Source organism: Sus scrofa, chromosome 13 (assembly GCF_000003025.6).
Source record: "Sus scrofa isolate TJ Tabasco breed Duroc chromosome 13, Sscrofa11.1, whole genome shotgun sequence".
NCBI lineage: Eukaryota > Metazoa > Chordata > Mammalia > Artiodactyla > Suidae > Sus > Sus scrofa.
Genome location: NC_010455.5, coordinates 67,074,114 through 67,099,576, shown reverse-complemented (window position 1 = coordinate 67,099,576; position 25,463 = coordinate 67,074,114). Strand labels below are relative to the sequence as shown.

Here is a 25,463-nt window from a genome sequence, read left to right as displayed (position 1 = left end):
AACCTTGATATTTTTGATGACTACTGATCATTATTTTGCAGAATGTTCCTCGATGTGCATTTGCCTTATGTTCTCATTATTAAACTGAAGTTATGCATATGTTGGGCAGGAAACATATAGAGATGATGCTGTGTCTTTCTCAGTTTATCATAACAGTTGACACAGGATGCCAATAAACCTTAGCACAGGAGATGGTGACCTTGATCATTTGGGTAAGTTGGTTAATGCCAATTTTCTCCATTCTTAAGGCACTATGTTTCCCTTTGCAATTGGTAAATATTTGGGGGAGGATATTTATTTCATTTTTAATTTTTTTTTCTTTTTAGGGCTGCATCTGTGGCAGATGGAAGTTCCCAGGTTAGGGGTCAAATCCCAGCTGTAGCTGCTGGCCTATGCCAAAGCCACAGCAATGTGGGATCTAAGCCATGTCTGCAACCTACACCACAGCTCCTGGCAACGCTGGATCCTTAACCCCCTGAGTGAGGTCAGGTATGGAACCTGCATCCTCATGGATACTAGCTAGGTTTGTTACTGTTGAGCCACGATGGGAACTCCACTGGGGAGGGTATTTTGAGATCATGAAAACATCCTGTTTCAGGTCAAACTTTTACCCATTGATTTTATCATCCACTGGTGGAATATGCCTGCAACAATTATTTCCATGGCATTTGCCTAGTAGCTTTTACATTTTTTTCTATTCCTCCTACATTTACTAATTAGAATTCTTCTGTAAAGAAGAGCTGTCTCTTCATATCCACTTATTTGTTTATTCAACTTTTATTCATTTCAGGTATGGACTCCTGGGTACTTTGTTTATTTTAGGGGTCATAATCCAATATTACCATTATTTATTTTGCTGTTCAAATTGCCCTAGGTTTGGCCACTGGGAACTTCTTCAGGTTGATTTCTGTGTCCTTTTGATATACTTCCATCCTTTTTTTGAGCACTTTCTTACTTTGGGGGCACCACAAAATGTCCCAGCTTCATCCAGTCCTGTTGCAGCATTCAAATCAACTGCTTCTCCAAGGAGCTTATATTCATTACATTAGAAAATGGTGTTTAGAAACCAAGATCTAGCCACTGGATATGCTCACTGCCACTGGAGTATCATTGCTCAGAGGCCCTCTCAGCACACAGAGCTAGGAAACATGTCTACATATATTTACCTACACAAACAGACATAAAAAATGTTTCTATGCCTACCAGCATATATATTAAAATCATGAGTCCACACTAACACCTCCAATTCTAATTCCAGTTCATTCTTAGCTTAGCGTTCCTTATTTCTAACTTCTTTTTCAGACAGTAAAAAATCTGCCTTTAGTTATCTACATGGACTTGTTTAATCCTAACATACATATACAATTGTTACAGAATTGCTAACCCATTTCCCTGTACTAACAAGAGTACATTAATTTTCATTTTTGGCCCTACAGTGTCCGGTCAACACACAGCTTCCTAAAATTCACTTATGTTAGTTCTTTTCTTTCCTATTCTCTTCGATGTGTTTGCATTATTCATTTGCAATACAGTTAAGTTCATTAGTTCATTAGTTCATTGTATTCCATTTTGGTTCCACCCATATAAAGAACTATTTATTTTGGGTGGTATGTGAAACATGATTGTGGCTCTAAGAATCAGAGCTAATAAAGATATATACTCAGAGGAAGGGTGCTTCTTTCTCATCCTTATTTCTTAATTCCTCCTCTTTTCTATCCCTTTTCCACCCACCCTCATAGGTAACCATTGTCTTTATTTTCTAGTTTCTCCTTTCTATATTTCTTTGGCACAAATAAGCAGACTTATTTTCTTATCTCCTTTTTTCTTACATGATGGGTAGGATACTATAGATACGTGGTTTTTAAACTTTGATACATACACACTTATTTTTAAAAATACACTTCAATTCCATTTACTTGATTATTTTTCACAGTGCATGGATGTTGAATTTTTTCAAAGACTTTTCCAGCATCCATAGAGATAATTTTATGATGTATTTCATTTAGGTTATTAACATGGTGATATTTATGGCTTTCTTAAGCATTAAATCACCCTTACGTCATTCCTGGAACAAATCTTTCTTGGACATAGGCTATTACCTTCTTAATGTGATTTTGGATTCTAACATTTTTGGATTTGAGTTTGCTAATATTTTATTTAGTATTGATTCATCAATATGCATGAGTGATATTAATCCGTAGTTTTCTTTTTTTGCATTGTCTATTTGGTTTAGATATTATGTTTCATATAATGAGTTAGGGAATTTTCTCCCCCTTTCAATGCTCAGAAATAGTTATTAGAGCACTGGGACTATCTGCTCTTGAAGGTTTGGTAGAATTTCTCTGAGAGATCATCTGGGCCTGGCATTTTTTGTGGGTAATTCCTTAATAACTATGTCTATTTCTTTTATGAAACTTGGCCTGTTTAAGCTTTCTAAATCAAATCAGGTCAATTTTAGCAATCTTTAGTTCCCTAGGAAAACATTCATTTCATCTAGGTTTTCAAATTTGTATGCAAAGAGGATTATAAAATAATCCCTTATGATTTTTAAAAATGTCTTCTGCTTCAATGTTTATTTCCCCTTTGTCATTTCCTGTTTTGCTATTTGTATGTTCTCCCTTTCTTTTTTTCTTGATCCTTTGGTGATTTGCCTATTTTTATTAAAAAAAAAAAACTAGAATTTTGTTATTTAAAAAAAACCCCTAAGTCTACCCTTTCTCTATTCTTTACTTCATTACTTTCTGCTTTTATCTTTATTCTATCCTTCCTTGTGCCTTCTTTAAATTCATTTTGTTGTTTTTATTTTTCTACATGGGGTGTAATTCATTTATTTTCATTTTTTCACTTTTATTGATTCATGAGTTTAGTGGAGTTTTCTCTTATGGTTAGTTTATTTCTATCTAGGTCTCCTTGCATCTCCTGCAGTTTTTGCTTCATAAAGATTATTGCTGTGTTATTTGGTGCATATGTTTGTGTGATCTTTTTTTTTGTCTGGATTGAGGATTTTCTTTATCTTTGAAAACTGGTAACTTTACTGGAATGTCTTGGAGTTGATCACTCTGGGTTAATATTCCCTAGTGCCCAAGAAGTTCTTTCAATGTATAGATTTGGTTCTTTTCTGTTGCTAAAAAGTTTTCTTTGATTATGGTTTTAAATATTATTTACCTCTGTTCCATTGTTTTATTTTTCTTTTCAGGGACTCTGATAATAGGAATATTTTTCTTCTTTACCAGTCTTCCATTTCTACTGTTTGGTAGGGATCATTTCCACTTCTTCATGTCATATTCATTCACTTGGTGGCTTTCCTTCCTTTTTAAAATGCCCCTTATTGAGACTATTCTCCATGTGACACTCTGCAATTTATTCTTCATTTCTGAGATAATAGTCTTTTCTTTTTTCTCATTTTCCCTCCTGATTTCAGTCAACTCTTTTCATTTATTCCTGTTCTTCCCTTCGTCCATTTGTTAAAGTTACTAGTTCAAAGGGTTTTTTTCCCCCCACATCTTCAGAGGCTTGTTTGAGTATGTTTAATTTTGTTTGGAGTGTTGATTTACAACTACGATTGGTTTGGTTGGTTTTCAGAGGGGCAGTGTGGTTAGATATATGAGGAGTTTCTACTCCTGATTTTCTGTAATAGTTCTGTATGGACTCCACTCTTCTCTTGTTAATGTTCTTGGGTATTTTATAATAGCCCCGGTGTAATGGCATCCTCTTCTGCCAGAATAGCAAGTCCGGGCACTTTAGCAGTCTTTTGTTTTGGAGGAAGGGTGACCGCCTCTTCTGCACTCTGACTCTATGGTTGTCTGTTGCCTTGCAGGGCTTTCCATTTTATCTCCTTTTCTTGGTCTCCTTCATCACCTCATTGCAAAAGGGTGCTTTTGCTTTCCTTTTTGCCTTTTTTTCTGCCCCAGCAGCTTTGTGTTTCAAATGGTACCTCCTTTAACTGGTGCCTCTTCTTTAAATGGTTCCTGTCCTGTGAAAACACACCTCCTTTGAGTACCTTCTCTGTAGTCCAGGTTAAGGGATCTGTCTGGATCCTTTCCAGTATTTTCAGATTTAGAGTAGATTTAATATTTCTTGTGATTGTTTCAAATCAGTCTTAGATCCCTTCAAGAGCTTCTGCTGCAGCTTTGGTATTTTCTCTCTTCTTTTTTTAGGGCCATACCCACAGCAAATGGAAGTTCCTGGGCTAGGGGCTGAATCAGGGATGCAGCTGCAGGCCTACACCACAGCCACAGCAATGAGGGATCCGAGCCACATCTACAACCTACACTGCAGCTTGTGGCAGCAATGGATACTCAACCCACTGAACGAGGCCAGGGATCAAACCATGTCCTCATGGATACTAGCCAGATTTGTTAGCATTGAGCCACAATGGGAACTCCAATATTTTCTGTCTTCAAGTTATACAGAAGTTATGGTTTTGTGTTGAATTGACTTTTCCCTTCTTTTTTTTTTCTTATCGTTTGGGAAAAAAATTGGGATATAAATAGCTATCAGCTGTCATTGCCCTTACTCAGAATTCTTACTTTGTCTAATATTTAAAAGAGTTTGTGTAAGATCAATATTATTTCTTTCTTAAATCTTGGGTAGAATTCACTAGTGAACCCGTCAGGGCCTGGAGTTTTCTTGATAGAAAGAATTTTGACAATGATTCAAATTTCTTTAAAAAAATAAAGAACCATTTAGTTTTTCTATTTCTTCTTGAGTCAGTTTAAGAAAATCATGTATTTTTAGGAATTAGTCCATTTAATTCACATTAGCAAGTATATTAGCTTGAAGTTGTTCATAATATTTCCTATTCTCATTTTTAATGTCTGTAGGATCTGCAGTCACATTTCTTCTTTCATTCTTTGTGTTTTCTCTAATTTTTCCCCCTTGATTAGTCTTGCCAAGGTGTTACACATTTTGCTATCTGTTCTTATACCAAGTTTTGGCTTTGAAACTTTTCTCTATTGTTTGTATGTCTTACCTTGAATATTTCTTTGCTTCTACTTTGGGTTTAATTTGTTCTCCTTTTTTTTCAGCTTCTTCAGATAAAAACTTAATTTTTTTCCTTTAAACCTTTCTTCTTAATTAGGTATTTAAATTAGAAATGTCCCTATAAGGTCTTGCTGAACAGGGTGAGGGGGCTATATTCACTTGCCCCTTGCAATTTCTCCAAAGAGCAGGAACTCCTAAAGGAGATCTTGCTCTGATTCACACCCTTAACATACAGCAGGCTTCTACCTGCTTGGCACCAGGAGTGACACAGGATGGTGAAGCAGAAGAGGCCAGAGCCAGGCTGTTCCCCTGGGCTATGTGGAACCACTTCCTGCTGTGAGCTACAGGATCCTCATCTGTAATGGGCAGTATAAAGCCTAGGGCTGCCATCTATGTGAACGGCGTCCCCTGGAGTTCTGCAGGGCACATTCTGCATAGCCATAAATGGAGGCTTCAATAAAGCCCGCCTTATAGAGGGGCTGTGAGCATTTGATGTTGTGTATGAACAATCACCCCAGGACCTGGCCAGTGAGTAAATCAATTATGGAACATCTATTTTGTGGAATACCACACAGCCAGTAAAATTCATGATTGAGATCTCTGTTTACTGAGGCAGAAAGCTCTTATGCTTTATTGTGAAGGGAAAATGCAACCTACAGAATACCAAGGATAATATGGCCCAGGTTCCATCAACACAAATACAGCTATATATGCCTGGACAGTCCTGGCAGGAAAACACCAAAGTGTTGCCAGATTTAGTTTGGAGAGTTTTACTTGGTCAATATTTGCACATTTTTCTACAGTGAATATGCTTTCAATCTGAAATAAGAAAAAAAGTTAAAAAATTCAGTTGGCTCTTTTCCTTCCTAGCTGCAACTCCTCTCTGAGCTTCATCTGTAAAATGGAAATAGTGATAAAAGGACTAACAATAGGGCTGTGGATATCCTAGCTCACTCAACATCTGAGGTGGGAATGAGTTTGTATTTTTACAGAGGAGGAAGCAGGTTCTCAGGGAGGGCAAGGCTCCCACAGAGAAGGTAATGTTCCTTCTTCACAAGGCTGCCCCAGGGTTTAATTTGAGGAAGGAGCAGGGATGTTTTGTGAGGTGCCAGGTGCCTGCCCACAGTGGGCAGTAGGATGGAGTGGTCAGAGCATAGAATGGATTAAATACAGCTCTGTTCCTTCCAGTCTGCAAGATCTTGGGTGAGTGGCCGTATCTCTCTGAGCCTCAGCTTCCTCATCTGTAAACTGGGGGTAGTACAAGTACCACCTTGGAGAGCTGAGCTGAAGATCACATGAGACATTCCTGCCCATAGCAGATACTTGATGATTGATGGCTTTGATCATACTGATATCCTCTGGCCCAGCTCTGGCCCCTACTTCAGCAGGGACCGTCTCTGGCAGCCATCATCCAGAGGAAGGACCACCCTGAGTAGTCATGAAGCAGAGCTTGGTGACCAGCTTCTGGCTCTGATGTCCACACCCGCCACCCTGCCCAGCATGGGGGCTCAGAGGGGGGCCTTTTTATCTGTGCACATCAGGCAAAACCCCAGACTAGGGTTCTCAGAGAGGCAATGTAGCTCCAGGGGTGGCTGATATCACAATAAAAGGGGGGCATGATCGGCATTGAATAGATGGAGGCCAGGGAGGCTGGGCCCCCAGCATGCTCCTAACTGTCCCACCAGACATTCCTGTAGGTGAAAAACCTATTCAGATGTGTTGGATGTTAGAGTCTAGCTCTGTCATGTAAACACAAACTCTTTTTGCGTTTGGAAGTTCCTAGGCTAGGGGTCAAAATCAGAGCTACAGCCGCCAGCCTATGTCACAGGCACAGCAATGTGGATCCATGTCATCTCTGCACTGCAACCAACACCAGAGCTCATGGCAATGCTAGATATTTAACCCACTGAGTGAGGCCAGGGATTGAACCCATATCCTCATAGATACTAGTTGGGTTCATTACCACTGAGCCACAACTAGAACTCCCTATACTTTTTAATACACAATGAATCTTCCAGAATTCAAACACCATGTACATCAAGGAAAGAGTTATTCACTATTTTGTACAATCACCTTGGCAGCAATAACCTTACCTGTGGTGTGTTTGATAGAAACACATGTTATTTTACACTTAAGTGTTATCAGGACCATGATTCTGTATCTAGAACAAGGAAAGGGAAATAGGCTCTCCAAGCAGAGGGAACAGCAGTGCTAAGGCCCTGGAAGTGGAAAGGGGGGTATGAGCAATGCTGCAGAAGTGGAAGCAGATCACAGTGTGATGAGGCTGAGTGCACACACAGGAGACGTAGTTGGTGGGGAGGCCAGAGGAGCCGGGCAGTGCAGGAGGTCGCCTGGGGGCTGTGCTGAGAGGTCAGTACTATAGGAAGCCAAAACAGGCTGTTGATCAGGGAGGGCTGTTGATCAAATCAGTCCTGGTTTGCACTCTGAAAAAAAAAAATCACTCTGCAGGCGTGGAACAGGACAGAAAGGGTAGTAGTGGAGACAGTGCCGTCATGTAGTGAGTGGTGATGGTGCTCAGGGCTGATGGTTCCCCTCCAGGAACCTGGTGTGTGGATGGGCAGGGGGCCCCCTCCACTCCTGAGACCTGAGCCCAGGAGAAGAGTGGGCTGGGAGGAGGGTCGCATCTCCACTTTAGCAAACTTACCTGACTCTGCCACCTCGGCAATGGGCACCCCCTGCTCGTACGCCATGAAGCCCAGGACCGAGAAGATGGCAAACCCGGCCACGAAGCTGGTGCCGCTGTTCAGGCAACAGAGCATGATGCAGTCCCTGTGGGGGGCAGCACGAGGGCACGGGTCAGAGCAGGCAGAACCTGTGCCGTGTGGGAATGTTCTGTCTGAGCACCACAGCTGTCCTGTGGGCCAGGGCAGTCCCAGTGTTTGGGGAATCCCTGTGTCTCATAGAGGGGAGAAGGCTGGCCCCTGATCACACAGCTCCTCCTGTGTTTCTAGGAGATGGAGTAAGTCATGGACCAGAAGCATGGATAGGGGATGGGAAGAAAGGGGGGCTGGCAAGTAGGAAAATGCACAAGCAGTGAGGAAAGACCTGGAAACAAATCAATGTTCCTGCAAATTCCTGGTAGGAGAAAACCAAGGGAAGCAAGAGAGGCGTGATTTTCTGGGAGCTCAAAGCAAGGACATAAGCCTTGGAGAGGAAGGGCTGCTTTTTGGTCAGTGGAGCAGCTTTGGGAGAGACACCCTTCCCAGTCTCCCTCTTCACTAGGGCAGCATCTCAGACCTCGCTGCAAGCCTCTGCTCTGCTGCTGCGAGGGGCAGCCCCTTCCAGGCCAGACCCCTCATGGAGGGCTTTACCCAAGCAGTGACTGTCCTCTGCTCTTGGGAAGGGCTCACTAGCAAAGAAATGCCAGCATTCAGTTGTGACCCAGGAGGAATCAGACTACGAACAACCAGGCTTTGCCAAGATGAGGAAGATGGAACCCTCACAACCTGGCCACTTCAACCTTGGGCTGTCCATCCCCACAAAGCTGGGTCAGGGAATCAGTGGCTCAGGATCCCAGCCGTTGTAGTGTGTGATGGGGAGGAGATGTCAGGCTCACAGTCCCTGTAATGCTCCACTTTAGAGGAGGAGCTTGGGGTGGTCTGTCCAATCTCCCACCTGATGCATGAGCAGCCTACAGCATGCCAGCTGGCCTCTGCTCCCACCTGACGAGCAGTACCAGCCACCTCACTCTGAGGTGCTCTGCTTCCTAGAAGGCTCTGGCTGTGTTTGACCAGCATCCACTTTCTCTGGTAAGTCCCAGTTCTAATCCCCCAAGCAGCCTGGAGAGCTGAAGACGGTGGTGCTATGTCCCCTTGAGTTTTTAGTTTGCTCAGTAAAACCTCCCAATTCCATTCCTAATGCTCCTCATTCTGCGTGTGATCTGAAATTGATTCCAACTTGTTCAGCCCCTCTTCAAATGTCATATCTGAGACTGAGTACAAAACTCAAGAACGAGGCGGACTCTCATCTCTTCTCTGGACATCACACTGTGTAATACAGCCAGAGGCAACACTACTACTGTTGACTCTGACCTCCAGTTGCCTTGCATTGACCCGAGGAATCAAGGGCAGAGTGGAAAGAGCCTGAGACCAGGGGTCAGGAGCCTTGGGTTCCAACTGTCCCTGCAGTATCTGCTCTCAGGTCTGATCTTTGCACTGTAGACAAGGTGGCTTGGACAACAGGGTCTCTTGGGCCTTGTGACTGATTAAGTCATTTTTCAACAAGCAGTTACTCCCATACCTTTTTCCTTGGGATGGAGTATATTTCCTGTTCCATTGCTTTGGCCAATGAGATATTAATAGATACGACACAAACAGAGGCTTGACATGTGCATGTGCAATTGGGCTTGTTCTTTATCCCGTCTGTGATCTGCCATGAGAAGGAATTCCCTGGGGAGCTGCTGTCCCTGCAGCCAGAATGTACACATGGAGTGGGCTTGAGCCTCGCCTGGACCCTGGATCCAAACCTGCCCAACCCACAGCCTGAAGAAAACCAACCAACCAGCAGACTTGTGAGCAATACAAGCAAATGCTTGTGGTAAGCCACTGAGTTCTGTGGCTGCTTGTTACACAGCATGCTTGTGGCAGTGAGTGACTGATACAGGTCCCTTCAGGCACTGTGGACACAGGCTGGGCTGCAAGCCTGATCCCCTCCCAAGGGAAAATCAGCTCAGCCCAAGAGGGCAAAATTACTCCTATTGTTGGGAGAAAGCTGCCTCACCTGCCTCTTTCCTGCCCCTACTTATCCAACAGTGCAAAACAAGGTGGCACAGTAAAGAAGGAAGGTGTTTTCTTCATAGCCTCTCCATCCTAGAATTATCCTGTGTCTTTTGGACCCATAGTGTTGAACACTGTGTCACTGAATCCTGAGGCCCAGAGAGGGGAGTCATATATGCAAGCTGTCTGTCACCTGCTGGTGAAGCAGGGATATGAATCCAGTTCTCAGACGCCAAAGCCTATGCTTTTTCTAGAAGCTACACAGAAACAATGCTCCCTAAGAATTCAGATTTCCAAATTCTTCCTTTTGGAAAATTATCCTTGTGTGTCTATGAAAACAAATATCCCTTATTGCAAGGTCCCCATCTTTCCCCAGAGCGACTTCCTGACACCACAGAGGGGCAGAGCCTCTGAGCAGACCTGAAGTCCCTTTGGGCCCTGTGCCCTCACTGCAATCCTCGGAGCACCTCACCTCCAAGCAGAGGGAGCTTAGCGCCTGGTGCTCTAAAGTGAGGATTTTCGCCGCCTGGTTGGTTCTAGCCCCATCCCTCTAATTCCTTCCCCACAGGACACCTTCTAGGTGAAAAGCTATGTAACAAGTGCTTTGAAGTTGGCAGGAACTGAGCTGAGCTTTGAAGACCTCCAGAAGCTATTATGCTGTCAGAAGAGAGGGTATTAATTTACTCCCTCTGAGATGGGAAGATCTGCTTGCGGAACAATTTGGAAGCGGAAATAAAAGGAGCCTTCGGATTGTGCAATGTCACCTAGGGGATTTGCTTCCTTCTGTTGACGTGACGGGAAAAAAAAACCCTGCCTGTGGGATGGGAAAGCAGAGGGATCTGGGGCAGTCAGCATATTTCACTCATGCACTTGGGGGGGGAGAAGAAAGTTGTCCCTGATGACAAGGCAGTCTTGGCGAAATCCTTGTTGACTGCAGCAGTTGGGAAAGAAATGACCATACGAGTGAGGAATAGGGGTGCAGGAACCAGGCTCAAAGCCACGTTCCATCTCTGGCAATGTGAACAGGAGCAAGTGATTGCCCCCTCCCCCAGGCCACAGTTTCCTCATCTGTATGACGGAGTCCCTTCCTCGCTTCCTTATGTGTTAGCCACTGCTCTCCTAGGACCCAGAGCTGATGGCCGGGCTGGAGGTAATGTACAGTAGTGAACTAGGGATTTGTGTAATGCCCACCACAGAGAGCTGCTGCGGCTGGACGATGGCTGCTGAGGCCGAGAGCTGTATGAGGATAGCATCCGTCCCCTACATGCCAAGGGGGTCATGTTCAACCTGGGCCAGACATCTCTCTGCTGCTTCCCCAGACTTTCTCTCTCTCTTTTTTTCTTTTTTTCTTTTTTGGCCACCCTGGAGCATATGGAGTTCCAGGGCCAAGGATCAGAACCTAGCCATAGTCTCAACCCAGGCCACCACTGCAGCAATGCCAGATCCTTAACCAACTGTTCCAGGCCAGGGATCAAACTTGTAACCCAGTGCTCCCAAGATACCACTGATACCACTGTGCCATAGCGGGAACTTCTGCCTTTCTCTTCTTGTCTATGGTTCTATTTTGTATCGTGGCTGACAGAGCTCTACCTTTCATGCCCGAAGCCCCCTTCCTATGAATGCATGAAAGACAAAAGGATCTTCTGAACAACCTGGTCTGACCCCCTACCACTCCATCATCACTCTGTCCAGACATACCCAGTGACCTCTCTGCCCAGGGGACAGCAAAGCTCACTGCCTGATGGGGCACTGGCTTCCCCGGTGCCCTTCCCTCCAGCATGCTGGACCTGCCTGCTTTCACTGTCTCAGTTTCCCCAGGTTGCCCTCTCCATAGACAGGAGCTATGTCTATCGGGCAGCGATCCAGGCATCTCACACTAGCACACAGAGTATATGGCTGTCCTAATGAATGGGGTGGTAAACCCATCACAGAGGTAGCTCTCAGAGAGGATGCAGCAGGGCCTGGCATGGGGGTGAGAAGACTGGAGCTGGAGTCTGGCTCCACCACATCCAGCCAGGGGTCGACATCCACGAGCCTCAGTTTCCCTACCTTGAAGATGGGGATGACGTGGGAGGGACTTCTTCACTAACAGAAGTTCTCCGAAATGAAGTCTCATGGGAGTCACACAACTGCCAAGTGATGTGGCCATTTCATCCATGTTCCCATCCCACCAGCAGAGTATGACATGGCCCTTCGCACTGTACCCTTGCCCCCACCAAACAGAGTTTGTTTTTAGACCGCAGCTCATTTGCTAGTTGGGGCAAATGAACTATTTTAAGAGCACATTGCTGATTTTTCTCTTGTTCTTCTTGTGTTTTTCACAAGGTTCTACCTGTATTCTTTACATATGAGGATACAAACCCTTTGGGTATCATCTTATATGTTGTTAGTATGCCCTTCAATTATGTAGGTGATTTTCACAATTTGGTTTTTTGGCCATGAGATCAAACCTGTGCCACAGCAGCAACCTGAGCCACTACAGTGACTACACTGGATCCTTAACCCACTGAGAGAGGCCAGGGATTGAACCTGAAACCTCATGGTTCCTAGTTGGACTCGTTTCCGCTGAGCCACTAGGGAACTCCTACACTGGATCCTTAACCCACTGAGCCACAGGGAAACTCCAATTTTTTTCACAATGTTTTGTTTGGAGATGTAATACAGAGGCTATGTGGATAATATTTGTACTAATGCATGATTTTTTTAAAATTATAAAAGCCATACATAACCAAAAGCAAAGAGAAGACAAAACAAAACATTTTAACTGTATAGGAAGGTGTAGGTGGAAAAAACCTGTCTATTCATCTCTGACTTCCCAGGCCCTCTCTTCAGAGGTGGCTCTTTTTAATAGTTTTCTGTGTCTTTCCAGAAATTTTAGAAGTTCTATATTTTTATGAGAACCAATCTGTCACTTTATTCCTTCCTGATTTAATTATCCTGATGTTTTCTATATCTTTTTCACTATGAAAATAATATTTCACTCCTTTTAGGGTAGTTTTCTTTTTAAAAATATTTAACTCTTGAATCAATCTGACACTTATTAAGGGGCATATGTGGGACAAGATATGAGGATCTCTCTTATTTTCCCCCCAGTACTTACCTATCTCAGAGTTATTTGCTGAAAAACCCTGCTGTTTTCAATTAATTTGTGTTTGGGGATGGCTTCCCTGCCATTCTTTCCTGAGACTGTACCTGAGTAAGGAGTTCTGGATCTCTGTGTAAGAGCTGCGCTGTCCAGTCCAGCCATCCCTGCATAGTCACCTACTGTGACCGGGCGCTGATTCAGGGGTGCAGGGACCTCAGCAACCAGGCCATTGGCCTAGAGTTAGAGACCAGGGTGCAAAGTTCACTTTTGCCAGGCACTGCTGGGTGACCGTGTGCAAGTCCTTGGGCCTCTGTGGATCTTAGCCTCAAGGTGGAGCCCAGGCTGCAGGTGTGGGACCAGGCAGCCAGGGTCAGACAGCCTGAGGCTCACCTCTCCGTGAGCCTCCTCCCAATAGGCACAGCTAGCCGCAGGAAGCCATGGAGGGAGGGGGCTGTCAAGAAAGTGGGCACTGGCCACTCCAGATGGGACTTGAGAGGTCCCCATAACCAAGTGAGAAGCAGCAGGAAGGATTTTCCTGAACAGAAGGCAGAAGAACAAGGCCCTTGGTGTTGGAAAACCCAGGTTTAAGCCCCAGCAGTGGCACTTGCTTGCCGTGTGACCTTGGGTTAATTCACGTGGGATAAATCTCTGCTGTACAGGGTAGGATGGAGGCCGGAATAGAATCCAAGCAGACCCACTCTGCAGCCTGGAATGTACTCTGATGACATCTAGTATTCTCCTAGCTCCTCTGGTGCTCCACCCTTTGACCCTGGGGTGGGGGTGGCTGGCAAATAGCCCATCTGTCTCCTCCTGGTCCTGCAAGGTGGCAGGGTGACTGTGAACTAGCCAGGCTCTCGGGGTTTGACGGAGAGCTGGCAGGGCATGGGGAACACTCACCTGTAGCAGTTGTTGTTATAATTGTTATAGCTTCCCAGAGCAGTCAGACAACCCAGGCAGATGGCATAGGAGAAAAAGATCTGCGTCCCGGCATCTACCCAGACCTGTAGGAAGGCACAAACAAGTTGGCACAAAGAGAAGTCGAATGTCTGGCAAGGGGGTGGCCCTCTTCTCTGAAATGCCCCTCCATACACACACCTTACCTCCAAAAAAAAAAAAAAAAAAAAAAAAAACTCCGCAAAGGGACAATCAAATGTCCTCATTTCAGGAACGTGTTTTTTAGAAGTTCTATTCTTGAGGTGATTAAAATATAATGTCCTTAATTAAATACAGAATTTTCTGGAGGTGATGGGCAATAGTTCACCAAAGAGCAAGAATTCGGGTGTTTAGGACTCTGCTCCAGCTGTGTGACCTTAGACATGTTACTTAACCTCTCTGAGGCTTAGTCTCCTCATCTGCAAAGTTCCCTCTCAGGATCACTGAAGCCAAAATGAGTGATTTTTCTTCTTTGTGATTAAGGTCACAATAAGAAAAGCACTTGCAGATGTTTTTGAACTCACAGAGCTTATTTATTTACCATGTGTGTGTGGGGACCATTCACCACTTGGCCCAGTTACAATGAAGCCCCCAGTTTTCCGACAGGTCTAGGGGCTTCTCTCACTCTGCCCTGTGCCCTTAGCCAGAGGGCAGTGAAAAGGGGAAAGGGGAGGCCTGACAAAATAATAACCTTTATCATCTTTCCAAAGAGATGCCTTTGGGGCTTCCTGTGTGTGGTACATATGGAAACTACTTTCTTTGTCTCCGAATTTCCCTCTAACAAAAACTTGTCATGGATGGTGTGACACACACAATAGGAAATACATTGCCCTGGGCTCTGTTGGAGCCCATTTCTAGAAGTTACAGAGGAAAATCCATGGCTAAAGCCAAATGCAGCTGAGAAGACAAACACTTGAGAATCAAGTGCCATATAGAGTAAAGGACTTTACACTAAATACAAATACTAGCAAACATTTGCTAAGCACTTATGGTGCACCAGGCACTGCTGCTGAGCCCTGTACACATTCCTGCACATGAAATTCACAGCAAACCCATGTAATAGGTGCTATTATTAGCCCCCTTCTACAATGGAGGGAACTGAAGAACTGGGAGGTTGAGTAACTGGCTCAAGACCACACAGCTGGGCCCAAGGAGACCCACCTCTGGCTTTAACCAGTCCCAGAATTTCAGAAGTCCTCAGGTATAAACTCCCACCCAATACAGGACCCTCTTCTGAGTACTCCCGACAGACTAGTCTCTGCTTGATTACCACCAGTGACGGGGAGCTCACTATATTTTGACTCAGCTTTTTTCTTCTTTAGAAAATTTTGACTATTAGAACACTTCTTAAAAAGAGACGAAATCTCTCTTCCTGTGTGCCTAGTTCTGGGGCCACCTGGATCACATCTCCTTCTCCCATGTGGTAGCATTTCAGAGATGTGACGAACCCTCTAGGACTTTCCCTTTTCCAGGCAAAATGTCTCTATTTCCTCTTTCTTGGGGATTCAATTACAAGTACAATTCACTCTACCCTAGATTTACCCATTTGTTAAATCACTCAACAAATACTTACTAAAAACGAGGACCATGATGCCACTGCCTCTCGACCTAAAAAATGAATACTCCCCCCCCCCCAAAGTAAGGCCTTTGGATTTAGTGTCTTGGAATTAAATGAGGAAACTGGTTCTCAAGAAATTTTCAGAGGGCATGTTAAAGAAGATTGGTCTTGATGGGAGGTGAGAAAAGAACACCCAGAATTGAGGGATTTGGTGGATGGGGGTGAAACACTAGATGATGGGCTGGTTTTATAAAGAGTTTGGAGGTGTAAAGTGGGAGAAAGGGGTCTAAGCATAATCTAGATAAGGCACCCAAGTGAGTTGTTCAGGAGACGGGTAGGAGGTCTAGGGCTAAATACTGTGGTCTGGACTAGAGACACAGAAATTTTTTTTTTTTTTTTTTTGGTCTTTTTGCCTTTTTCTAGGGCCGCTCCCGTGGCATATGGAGGTTCCCAGCCTAGGGGTCAAATCGGAGCTGTAGCCACCGGCCTACACCAGAGCCACAGCACCGCAGGATCTGAGCCGCGTCTGCAACCTACACCACAGCTCACGGTAATGCCGGGTCCTTAACCCACCGAGCAAGGCCAGGGATCGAACCCACAACCTCATGGTTCTTAGATTCGTTAACCACTGCACCACAATGGGAACTCCTAGAGACACAGATTTGCAAGTTACCAGGATGTTGGTACAAACATAACCTCTCCCTGACTCCAGATTCAAAGCCTTCTCCATCAGCCTTTTTTATTTTCTACACTTGGAAAACCAGTGTTGATACTACTTTTTTGCTAAGACACATGCTCATTAGGCATGCAGAGCCCTAGAACTTTCAGGATTAGATTTCTTAAAAAAATCTCCAGAAGAAGCTTGATATGTTCTCACATGGAGTCCGCACTATTGGACTCCTTGGCAGATGGGCGTACCTGATGCACGTCCGCGTCCTTAAACACACCTGTGGTTGTGAAAATGCAACAGGGCCCTACCTGTTAGAGTCCCTCCACCCTTGTCTGGAAAGGGACAAATGAATTCACCAGGAATAGCTGTATTTATTAAGATAATTGCTTCTAGTCTATGCTGGAAAAAACAATAACTCCCCCACCCCAAACCACAATGGCTTAGCACAATAGAAGTTTATTTCCGAGGCACACAAAGCCAATTGCAGATGACGAAGGGGGTCTCTTTCTTTTTTTTCTTATTTAATGACAATTTTTTCCACTTTATTGTTAATAAAGAGCTTCTGGGAGTTCCCGTCATGGCCCACTGGTTAACAAATCTGACTAGGAACCATGAGGTTGCGGGTTTGATCCCTGGCCTCGCTCAGTGGGTTAAGGATCTGGCACTGCTGTGAGCTGTGGTATAGGTCGCAGACTCAGCTCGGATCCTGCGTTGCTGTGGCTCTGGCATAGGCCGGTGGCTATGGCTTCGATTAGACCCCTAGCCTGGGAACTTCCATACACCACAGGTGTGGCCCAAGTAAAAGACCAAAAAAAAAAAAAAATAAATAAATAAATAAATAAAAAGCTTCTGCTTCTTTTCAGAGCCTTCAACTACTGTTTTCTAAATTTCTTTCTGCATCATTTTTTTAATTAAAATTTTTTTTGGTTTTTTACTATAGTTGATTTACACTGCTGTGCAACTTTCTGGCTGTACAGCACAGTGACTCAGTCATACATATATACACATTCACCTTAACATATTACCTTCCATCATGGTCTATCCCAAGAGACTGGATATAGTTCCCTATGCTATACAATAGGACCCCATTCTAAATATAATAGTTTGCATCTACTAACCCCAAATTCCTGGTCCATCCCACTCCCCCTGCCCCCCCACCCCCGCCACACTTGGCAACCACAAGTCTGTTCTCTATGTCTGTGAACAGGTAGGTTCTGTTTCATAGATAGGTTCATTTGTGCCATATTTTAGATTCCATATATAAGTAATATCATGGTATTGTTTTTCTTTTTCTGACTTATTTCACTTAGTATGATAATCCCTAGTTACATCCATGTTGCTGCAAATGGCATTATTAGATTGATTTTTACAGCTAAATAATACTCTACCGTATGTATATACCATATATCCTTAATCCATTCATCTGTCTATGGACATTCAGGTTGTTTCCGTGTCTTGGCTACTCTGAGTTGTGCTGCTATGAATATGAACATAGTGATGCATGTGTCTTTTTGAATTATAGTTTTCTCCAGATAGATGCCTAGGAGTGGGACTGCTGGGTCATATGGTAGCTCTATTTTTAGGTTTTTAAGTAATCTCCATACTGTTCTCCATAGCGGCTGTACCAATTTACATTCCCACCGATCATGTAGGAGGGTTCAAAGAGGGACTCTTTTCCCCCAGTGACATGAATGCAAGCCTTCCTACCTTATTATGATACCCCCATGCCAGCACAACCTCTGAGGCAGAGGACTGGACCTTTGCTTGGGAAGTTTTTAGAGCCAGACTTAGAAATTACTTCTATCACTTCTGCCCACACACCAAGTTCTGTGGTCCCAACCTAAAGGCAAGAAAGTCTTCCCATTTCATTGAGGAAGGAAAAAAAAAATTGATGCTCAGTGAACACAAAGCCTTATCTCTCCTACAGGCATTATCCCAAGTCCTTTCAATCTAAGGTGACTTCTTTCTTCAACCAGGAATTTTACAAACACCCAGAGATCAAAGTAGATCATGGTGGGCACTAGAACGATTTGACAGAAAGGGCAAAAACAGGCTAATTAAAACGGGCCAACGGGACAGTCATGAACCTTCTACCAGTGTGGGGAGGGCTTAGGAGGTGGGAATCTTAAGTCAGCATGTGTTGAAAACTTATTGGCTATATGAGGCTTTCGTGGAGCAGACCCCCAAATTTACATAACCATCTCACTAGGCAGTGCTGTCATCTGTTTTCAGAGAAGAGGAAAACGGATCCATAGATGGTCAAAGAGCTAATCAGGGACAGAGTCAGGTTTTAACCCAAGGCCTTCTGGCTCCACATTTTAGAGCAAAGTAGGGGCCTCCTGATGCACTGAGTAGGCCTGGACTCTCGGCCGAGATTTCGGCAGCTCCGTGGCTATGAGGTCAACAGGAAAAGACAACCCCACCTCCATGAAAGGAAGACCAGGCAACCAAGCCCCACTGACCAGCATCTCCTAGGATGCTACAAGGGGGGCAGCTCAGTGGAGAAAGGGCTTCCTATTTCCCAACACAATTTGAAGGGAAAATAGTCTCCACAGAACAAGGCTTAAGGAAGCTGGGTCAGCAGCTGAGAGACCAATCACTCCCCATGTTCTGCGGCAATGAATGGGGGGCGTTCTGGCAGCGTGGCCAGGGGCGGTCCACATTCAGAGGTTTGGAGGACAGATTTGCATGGGAACAGGGGAGTAGGGCCCCTCTAGACAAGAGGTGGTCCTGCCTCTGGCTGTGAGGCAACCTCACCTCTTTCAGGGCAGCTGGTTCCCTTGAGCCCGAGTTCACAGTAGGTGCAGAAAGCACTGGACCAAGGCCTAACCTGCCTTCCCCACAGGTCCTGCAGGGCCCAGCACAGGGGGCTCGGAGTAGGTCCTCAGTGGCATTGGCTGGGAGGAGCAAAGAAGGACAGTGGACAAGGACACACACTTTCCTGTCAAGTTCAGGAGCTATGCTGTTGAGATGGATGCTTAGTATGTGCTGCCCCAGTCTACAGGACAGCACTTTACAGTGTATAAGCCATGGTCTTATGTCCTGCCCAGTGCCCTGGGGTGGGTGTCTTTAAGCCCAGACTGGACAGCTGTGGGTATGGGTAGAAACTCATCTGCCCTCTCCCCTGCTCCCACTTTGACTTTTTATGCAGAATGTCTAATCTCTTAAAGAAGTTTGGGGGCAGGAGCTTTACATCTTCTCACGTCTGGGAGAGAAGAGAGCTTCCCAATTGGGGAGGTCAGGGAGAAGGTCACTGTACATACGTGGCAAGCACCTCCTCCTTGTTCTCATGCATAGAAGATTAAATAAGATGATTGGTGTGAAATAGATACTTGGCCCAGTGCTTCGCTCCACGAGGACACCGAGGAAGTGCTCAGAAATCTGGCCGCGAGCTCTGACAAACAGTAGATGCTTAGGCAGCATTAATCACATCTTAGGACCTGCAAGTCCTCATAAACATGGAGAAGGCAAAAGCCTCTCTTCCCTTTACTCCCCACAGTAAACAAGCACTGAATGGCTACTACGTGCCAGGCCCCATTCCAGGAGCTCCTGCCCTCAGGGAGCTTCCATTCCTGCAGGACAGAGACCACAGATGCAGATAGGTACGTTGTGACACAGTGTCTGGTGGAGGAGGATGAGGGGTGGAGGCGTGGGGCAGCTGGGCCAGGGCGCTGTCCTATGAAGGGGTAGCTGAGAGGGAATTGGAGCTACAGATGTGATTCTCTAGAGTCTAAGACAGCACGAGCTAGACAAAGAAGCTCCCAGAGAAACATGCTTTCATGTCTACAAACAGAGCCTCCCATCAGATCAGAAGGGCAGTGCTTCTGCCTGCCATCAAAGCTGGAGCCAGCAGGCAGGCCTGGTCTATCTGTCCCGTGCCCTGGAGGTGGTGGTGTTTGCTGTGTTGATGCTTCCAGGTACCTGACAAACTCGGTGTTAATCCATTGCCAGGAAAGCACCCGTGAGAGGGGTTGGTGATGGCAATGACCAGGACACCGGCTCCCCTTTGGGGGTACTGACAACACCCTGGGGGCTGTTCTATGCAATTCACAAGGCTTAGGCTCCTGGGGAGGTTGGTGCAATTACCTCCCTTGTATAAATGAAAAAACTACCGCCCAGAGAGGTGGAGTCACCTGTCTATTTAGTTTTGGAGAGATGTACATACTGGCCACTGTGTGAGGGGTCTGGTCAGGTTGAGGGACAAAGGAATCTCTGGAACCTGGCCTGCCCCGGGGAGAAGTCACTAGAGCATCATGCAAGGAGGACAAAATTAAACCAGATGGCTGCTCCTAGGTGCCTGGTTCCAAGCCTTACTGGGACTTAATGGAAAGTGCATGAGCTTCTGGATCAGGTAGACCCGGGCTAGAGCCCCTCAGGTCTGCTCACCCGCTACACAACTCTGGGCAAATTACTTCACTTTCCTGAGCCTCTACTTCCTTGTCTGCAAAAGAAAGAGCCAATGAATGCAAAGTACAGCGTGAGGTACCTGGCATCACTCCCTTAATGGGATTCCTTTTGGTGGCTAAGCATCTCTACTACATATGCTATGATAAAAAGAGCCCACTTCTCCCCACCAGGTGAACACATCATTTTTTTTTTTCTTTTTGCTTTTTAGGGCCACACCTGTGGCATATGGAAATTCCCAGGCTAGGGGTCAAATTGGAGCTGCACTGCCAGCCTACACCACAGCCACAGCAACAACAGATTTGAGTCACACCTGTAACCTACACCACAGTTTGCAGCAACATGGGATCCTGCACCCACTGTACGAGGCCAGGGATCGAATCTGCATCCTCATGGACAGTAGTCAGATTCTCAACCCGCTGAGCCACAATGGGAACTCCCTTGATCAGATTCCTGAGCAGTACCAAACAGTGCTGCAACCCATCACTAAAGCAGATTCACCGGCCCTTAGGGCTGTGAGCAAGGTTACAACAGAGAGGGGCAGAGGGAGACTGCATTTCCCTTCTTCCATGCTCCTCGCCATCCCAGTGCCTGGCCACGAACATCAGAAAACTCTCAGACCCAAGGGCACATGTGGCATTTGGCTCTTGGATCCAAATGGCCCAGACAGGGCTTGGTGGCCCTCCTGGGCTCATGACCACGGCCTTCTCTTTCTTCAACATTTTCTTTTCAGACAGATAGCCACACACAGACACACAAATACACACACAACACAACTTTTGTAAGCAGAGCCTTCCTATTGAGGCGAAAACATAACTTATATGGCCCGGCAGAAAACGGCTGAATTAAACTCTTTCTTTTAGCCTTTTATATTGGTACATATTCTCAAAAGATTAAAAGTAGGTTAGGAGAATAATACGACAGCTGTGTTTCCAGTGTGTACCTGACAACAGCTTTTGTAGAAGTGAAGAATTACATGAAAATCACTTCCTTCCCACCTCTTTCTCAGCCCCTACAGGTTGCTAGGCGCCCTCTCTCCTCCTTTTGGCTAATGCCACATACAGATGCGGATGAATACAGTGTGGCCCTTGGCAGGGAGGGAGTGCAGGACGGAGGAGGACTCAATGCGAGGAGAGGGCTTCAGGGCAGATGATTCTGGACATATTGAGATGCTAATGTGCTGGGCGGGCAGGCAGGCAGGGCCAGGGGAACAGTGGTGGGAAGGGGCAGAAGCTCTTGGCCTGGACGTCCCACTGGAAGTACGCTCTTTAGCCTCTGGCTTCAGTGCCAGCCCTTCCCTGGGCAGCTGGCCTGGGGCTGACTCGGGCCCTGCCAGAGGCCCTGCCAGTGAAGTGTCACTGGGCTGAAGGGCTGCACTGTGGGCGGTGAGGAGCCGTTCAGTTCTGCGGGGCAGCCTGGGTGTGTAGGCTGACCCCAGTGGCTCCTTTGTGTGCAGCGGGGAGCAGGGTCACTGTACTGGGCCTTTGCCCGGAGGCTGAAAGGCCATGTTCTGGTCACAGAGTGTGGAGGGAGCGGATGAGCAGTTGCTGGCACTGGGCTGAAGGGAATGACCTCCATGCCTTATGTGGTAGAATCCTGGGGCCATGAGTAACTTCCCCTTAAACCATGGCATGAGACATGGAGTCCTTTAGTAAAATGGAGCCCCATTTTACTAAAGGGCTAAATGGAGGAGGTCTGGAGCAATGGAGGTGTGGGCAAGACCGACCTGAAGATAATGCCTTCTCAGTCCTGAGCTGTTCCCAGGCCTGTCCATGCAGCCTTGAGGGCTACATGTTAGGGCAAGACCTTCCTCAGCAGTGTTCCTCTAGGAGGGTGCTACTGGCCTTCTGGACAGGACATTCATCATTCAGGATGGTCCTGCTCATTGTAGAAGGTTTACCATTGCTGCGTCCCCTTCTCTCAGTGCCACAGGTGCCCCCCGACCCCCATCATAGAGGAAACCAGGGTTATGCCCTAACGCATTTCTAAATGACCCCTGGGCAGGGGTCCTAGTCCCCGCCCCCCAGGAGAACCAGCAAGGCAGAGGAAGTTGAGCTGGCATCAGTGGTGGGGCTGCAGAACCCAGCTGCCACCATGGGGAGCACAAGACCAGGGTCTCCAGGGCCAAACCCCACCCTGAGCAGGCTGGTCTCCTGTATCATCCAAGCAGGCACTGAGATGGAGAAGAATCCTGGTCATCTCCCACCTTAACCACTCTCTCCTCCAAGAACCATGGAGCTGGGCCAATGGCAGACAGCCAGGAAAAGAAAGGGCACCCAAGGAGGCTTTAGGCCCTGGGATAGCCAAGCAGCACTGTACACGCTAGTCTACAGAAGGGACTTTCTTGGGAGGAAAACAAAGAAGCAAGCAGCTACCCATCTCTGCATCTGCCCAGAGACAGAGAAATCAATCCATTTAATGACATCATTATACTTGTTTTTTGTCTGTCTCTCCAATTAGAACAGAAGCACCGGGAGAGCAGGAAGTTTGGTTTCTTCACTAATGTATCTCCAGCACTGTCTGGCACACGGTAAGTAAGCACTCAAAAAACATACGTTGAATGCCACAGCTTCTTAAAGGCTCCAATACATAGGACTGAAGAATTCAAGGCTTATGCAGAGTCCTAGCTAAAAGGCCAAGTTTACAACACACTAGACTAATAGGGTTAGGACACCTGGTTCTGATTCCAGGTTGTCCTGAAAGTTCCTATGTATCCTCCCTAAAGTTTACTCTTTCCTCCTAGCCTTAGTTTTTCCAGTCTTTAAAGTAAGGGAACTAGAATGCAATGAGATGACAAATATATGGCATGCACATCCCACCCCATTCCTGCTCACAGCAGACATTGCTAATCAATCCCACCAATCATTCCTGCCCATGGCAGACATGGCTAATCAATCAGAGTTCTTTGGCCCCCACCTGTGGTGGAAGAAGTCCACCACCAGTCACAGAGTTGCTAATTCACTAACAACTGAGGGCAACGGATGTCTCAAACCTGTATGGCATGGATATGTTTGGGGGACAGTTTTGACTCATTTTCTTTGGGGTATTTCAATCTTTAGCCTTGAAAGCCTAGGGAGACACTGTAACACCACAGAGTTTAAGCTCCTCCCCTACATTAGGAATAAACTTCAAGTCAAAAGCATAGGACAGAGAGATTTTATAAAAGCAAGAAGGAGAGTGACACCATGCTCGTGGAGATATACATTTTCAGTGGATTTTTGGTGCTTCTTCCTGGCCTGGAAGGCTGGAAGGACGTGGCATATGTAGAGGCCTAGATGTAGGGAAAAAAAAAGGTCTGAGTTTCCCAGCAGGAATGCCGAAGACTAAAAGAGGGACGGAATGTCTTTCCTGGACCCCATTGCTTCACAGAGCTGCTATGTCACCCATCACTCTGTCTTTGCCTGGAAGTGGGAAAATGCCCATGGTAGCCACAGAGCAGATGCAGGCAGATGCTACTCAGCTCCATGTGAAGTAGACTTGCAACAATGCGAGGGAAAATGCTCAAACCCTTGCCCCCAGCAGCCTCCCAGAGGGTATCCATGGTGGCTGGGGGTGGATCAGTCATAGTCAGCAGTGGAAGAGTTTCCTCCCTGGCTGAGACCCCCAGCCTGGGATAAGCTCCCTGTTGCTAGAGGTAACCAAGCAGAGGCAGGGCTGTAGTGAGGAAATATTTGCATTGCATTGGCAGTTAGGGTGGAAAATCTCTGAGGTTTCCTTCTGGTAAGAAAATCAACGATAAGTGGGTCAATTTCCCCCAACATTTTCTGAGCATTTATATCCACCAGGCAGGGCTGGTATGGAGATGATTAGGATCCCTGACCCCTGCTCACAGGCTTGCATCTAGCAGGTGTATGCAGGAAAAGGAAACCAGGCAAGCACCTTCCCTGATCACCCAGATTCAGGCAAGTTTGGCTGACTGCCAGCTCAATAGGGCAATTTCAAGTGGGTCAGTGCACTCATGGGTACAATGGAAGAACAAAAGCATCAAGCTGCTCTGGACACCCAAGTCAGAGTGTGTAGACAGTGTGCTGGGCCCTGGCTCGGGTAAATGCTCATGCTGTGGGAGGGGCTGAGGGGCCCCAGGTGCTTCTTGACTTCAGGTTTGAGAAGCATCTTTGAAGGGCCTATGAGCTGAGTAGGTATGTCCCAGGAGGGAAGCAGAAGAAAAGAGTGGGTCCACTCTTTTGGGCCCAGCTAGGAGCTGGTCTCAGAGCCTTGCCTCCTTCCCACCTGGTGTGAAAGCCCTATGCAGGGCAGGAGGCCTGGCCCCCTTGCAAAGGCTCAGAACTGCCTGGACGACTGCCCCACATGGCCTACTTCTCAATGCCATACCTCCTTCTTCTCCAGATGAACCCAGGGCTCCGTAGGCCTCGGGGTGCTTCTCTGTCTCCCTGAGGCCTTTGCCTCCAGGCATGAAGAGTGAGAACAAAGGGGAAACCCACCAAGGTTGAGGCTGTGTGGGCCTTCTTGGCCACCTGGGGCTGAGATATCCTTTGCTCCAGAAACAGAAGGCAGGTGGGTTCTCTTTACCATCTTAGCAGCAGAAAAACAGGCCCCCAAACCCTCCCAGACTCACTTCCCTCTGGGGTCTTAGGAAGCTATTTATCTAGACGAGGAAAGGGGGGGTCCAGGGCTATGGAAGTGGCCCTCGGTCAGCCAGCTGGCAGGTGGAAGACCCAAACACAGACCTGTTGACCCTAAAGCTCTCCCTTTAATTTCCCCAGTAAGAGTCCTGCCATCTCAACTAAGAGGAGAGACAGGCCTGCCCCGAGAGTCCCTGCTCGTTCCAGGCCCACATCCCCGTGGATCTGGTGCTTGACATCTAGGACCTGCCAGTGTCCACTCTCATACTCTCCCTCCACCACCCACCCTGCCCTGCATCCTGGCCAACCCTCACCATCACATGGCTATCTGCTCCATACTGTCTTTTCTCTGCTCATCTGAAAAGTGACAGCTTTAAATGACACCTGATCCTCTGGAGTCTGACTGACAGAGCAGGAAGCCCAGAGCGCCCAGGAAGAGGGCAGAGCAAGTCTGGAGATGGGGGGTGGGGGGAGAGCAGTGGACAACTGTCACAGAATGACAGGCCGCCCC

At 46.5% G+C, this 25,463-nt stretch overlaps 1 protein-coding gene across 2 annotated transcripts in view; it reads right to left on the bottom strand.

The window, feature by feature from the left end:
* Positions 1 to 25,463, bottom strand: part of SLC6A11 (solute carrier family 6 member 11) — a 117,806-nt gene that overhangs the window by 16,342 nt on the left and 76,001 nt on the right. For both annotated transcript variants that reach the window (XM_021069338.1, XM_021069339.1), the window contains exons 7-8: positions 13,702 to 13,805; positions 7,649 to 7,773 (exon numbers count right to left, since the gene is read on the bottom strand). In XM_021069338.1, the coding sequence (XP_020924997.1) occupies positions 7,649 to 7,773; positions 13,702 to 13,805 (229 nt within the window). The remainder of the gene's footprint in view (positions 1 to 7,648; positions 7,774 to 13,701; positions 13,806 to 25,463) is intronic.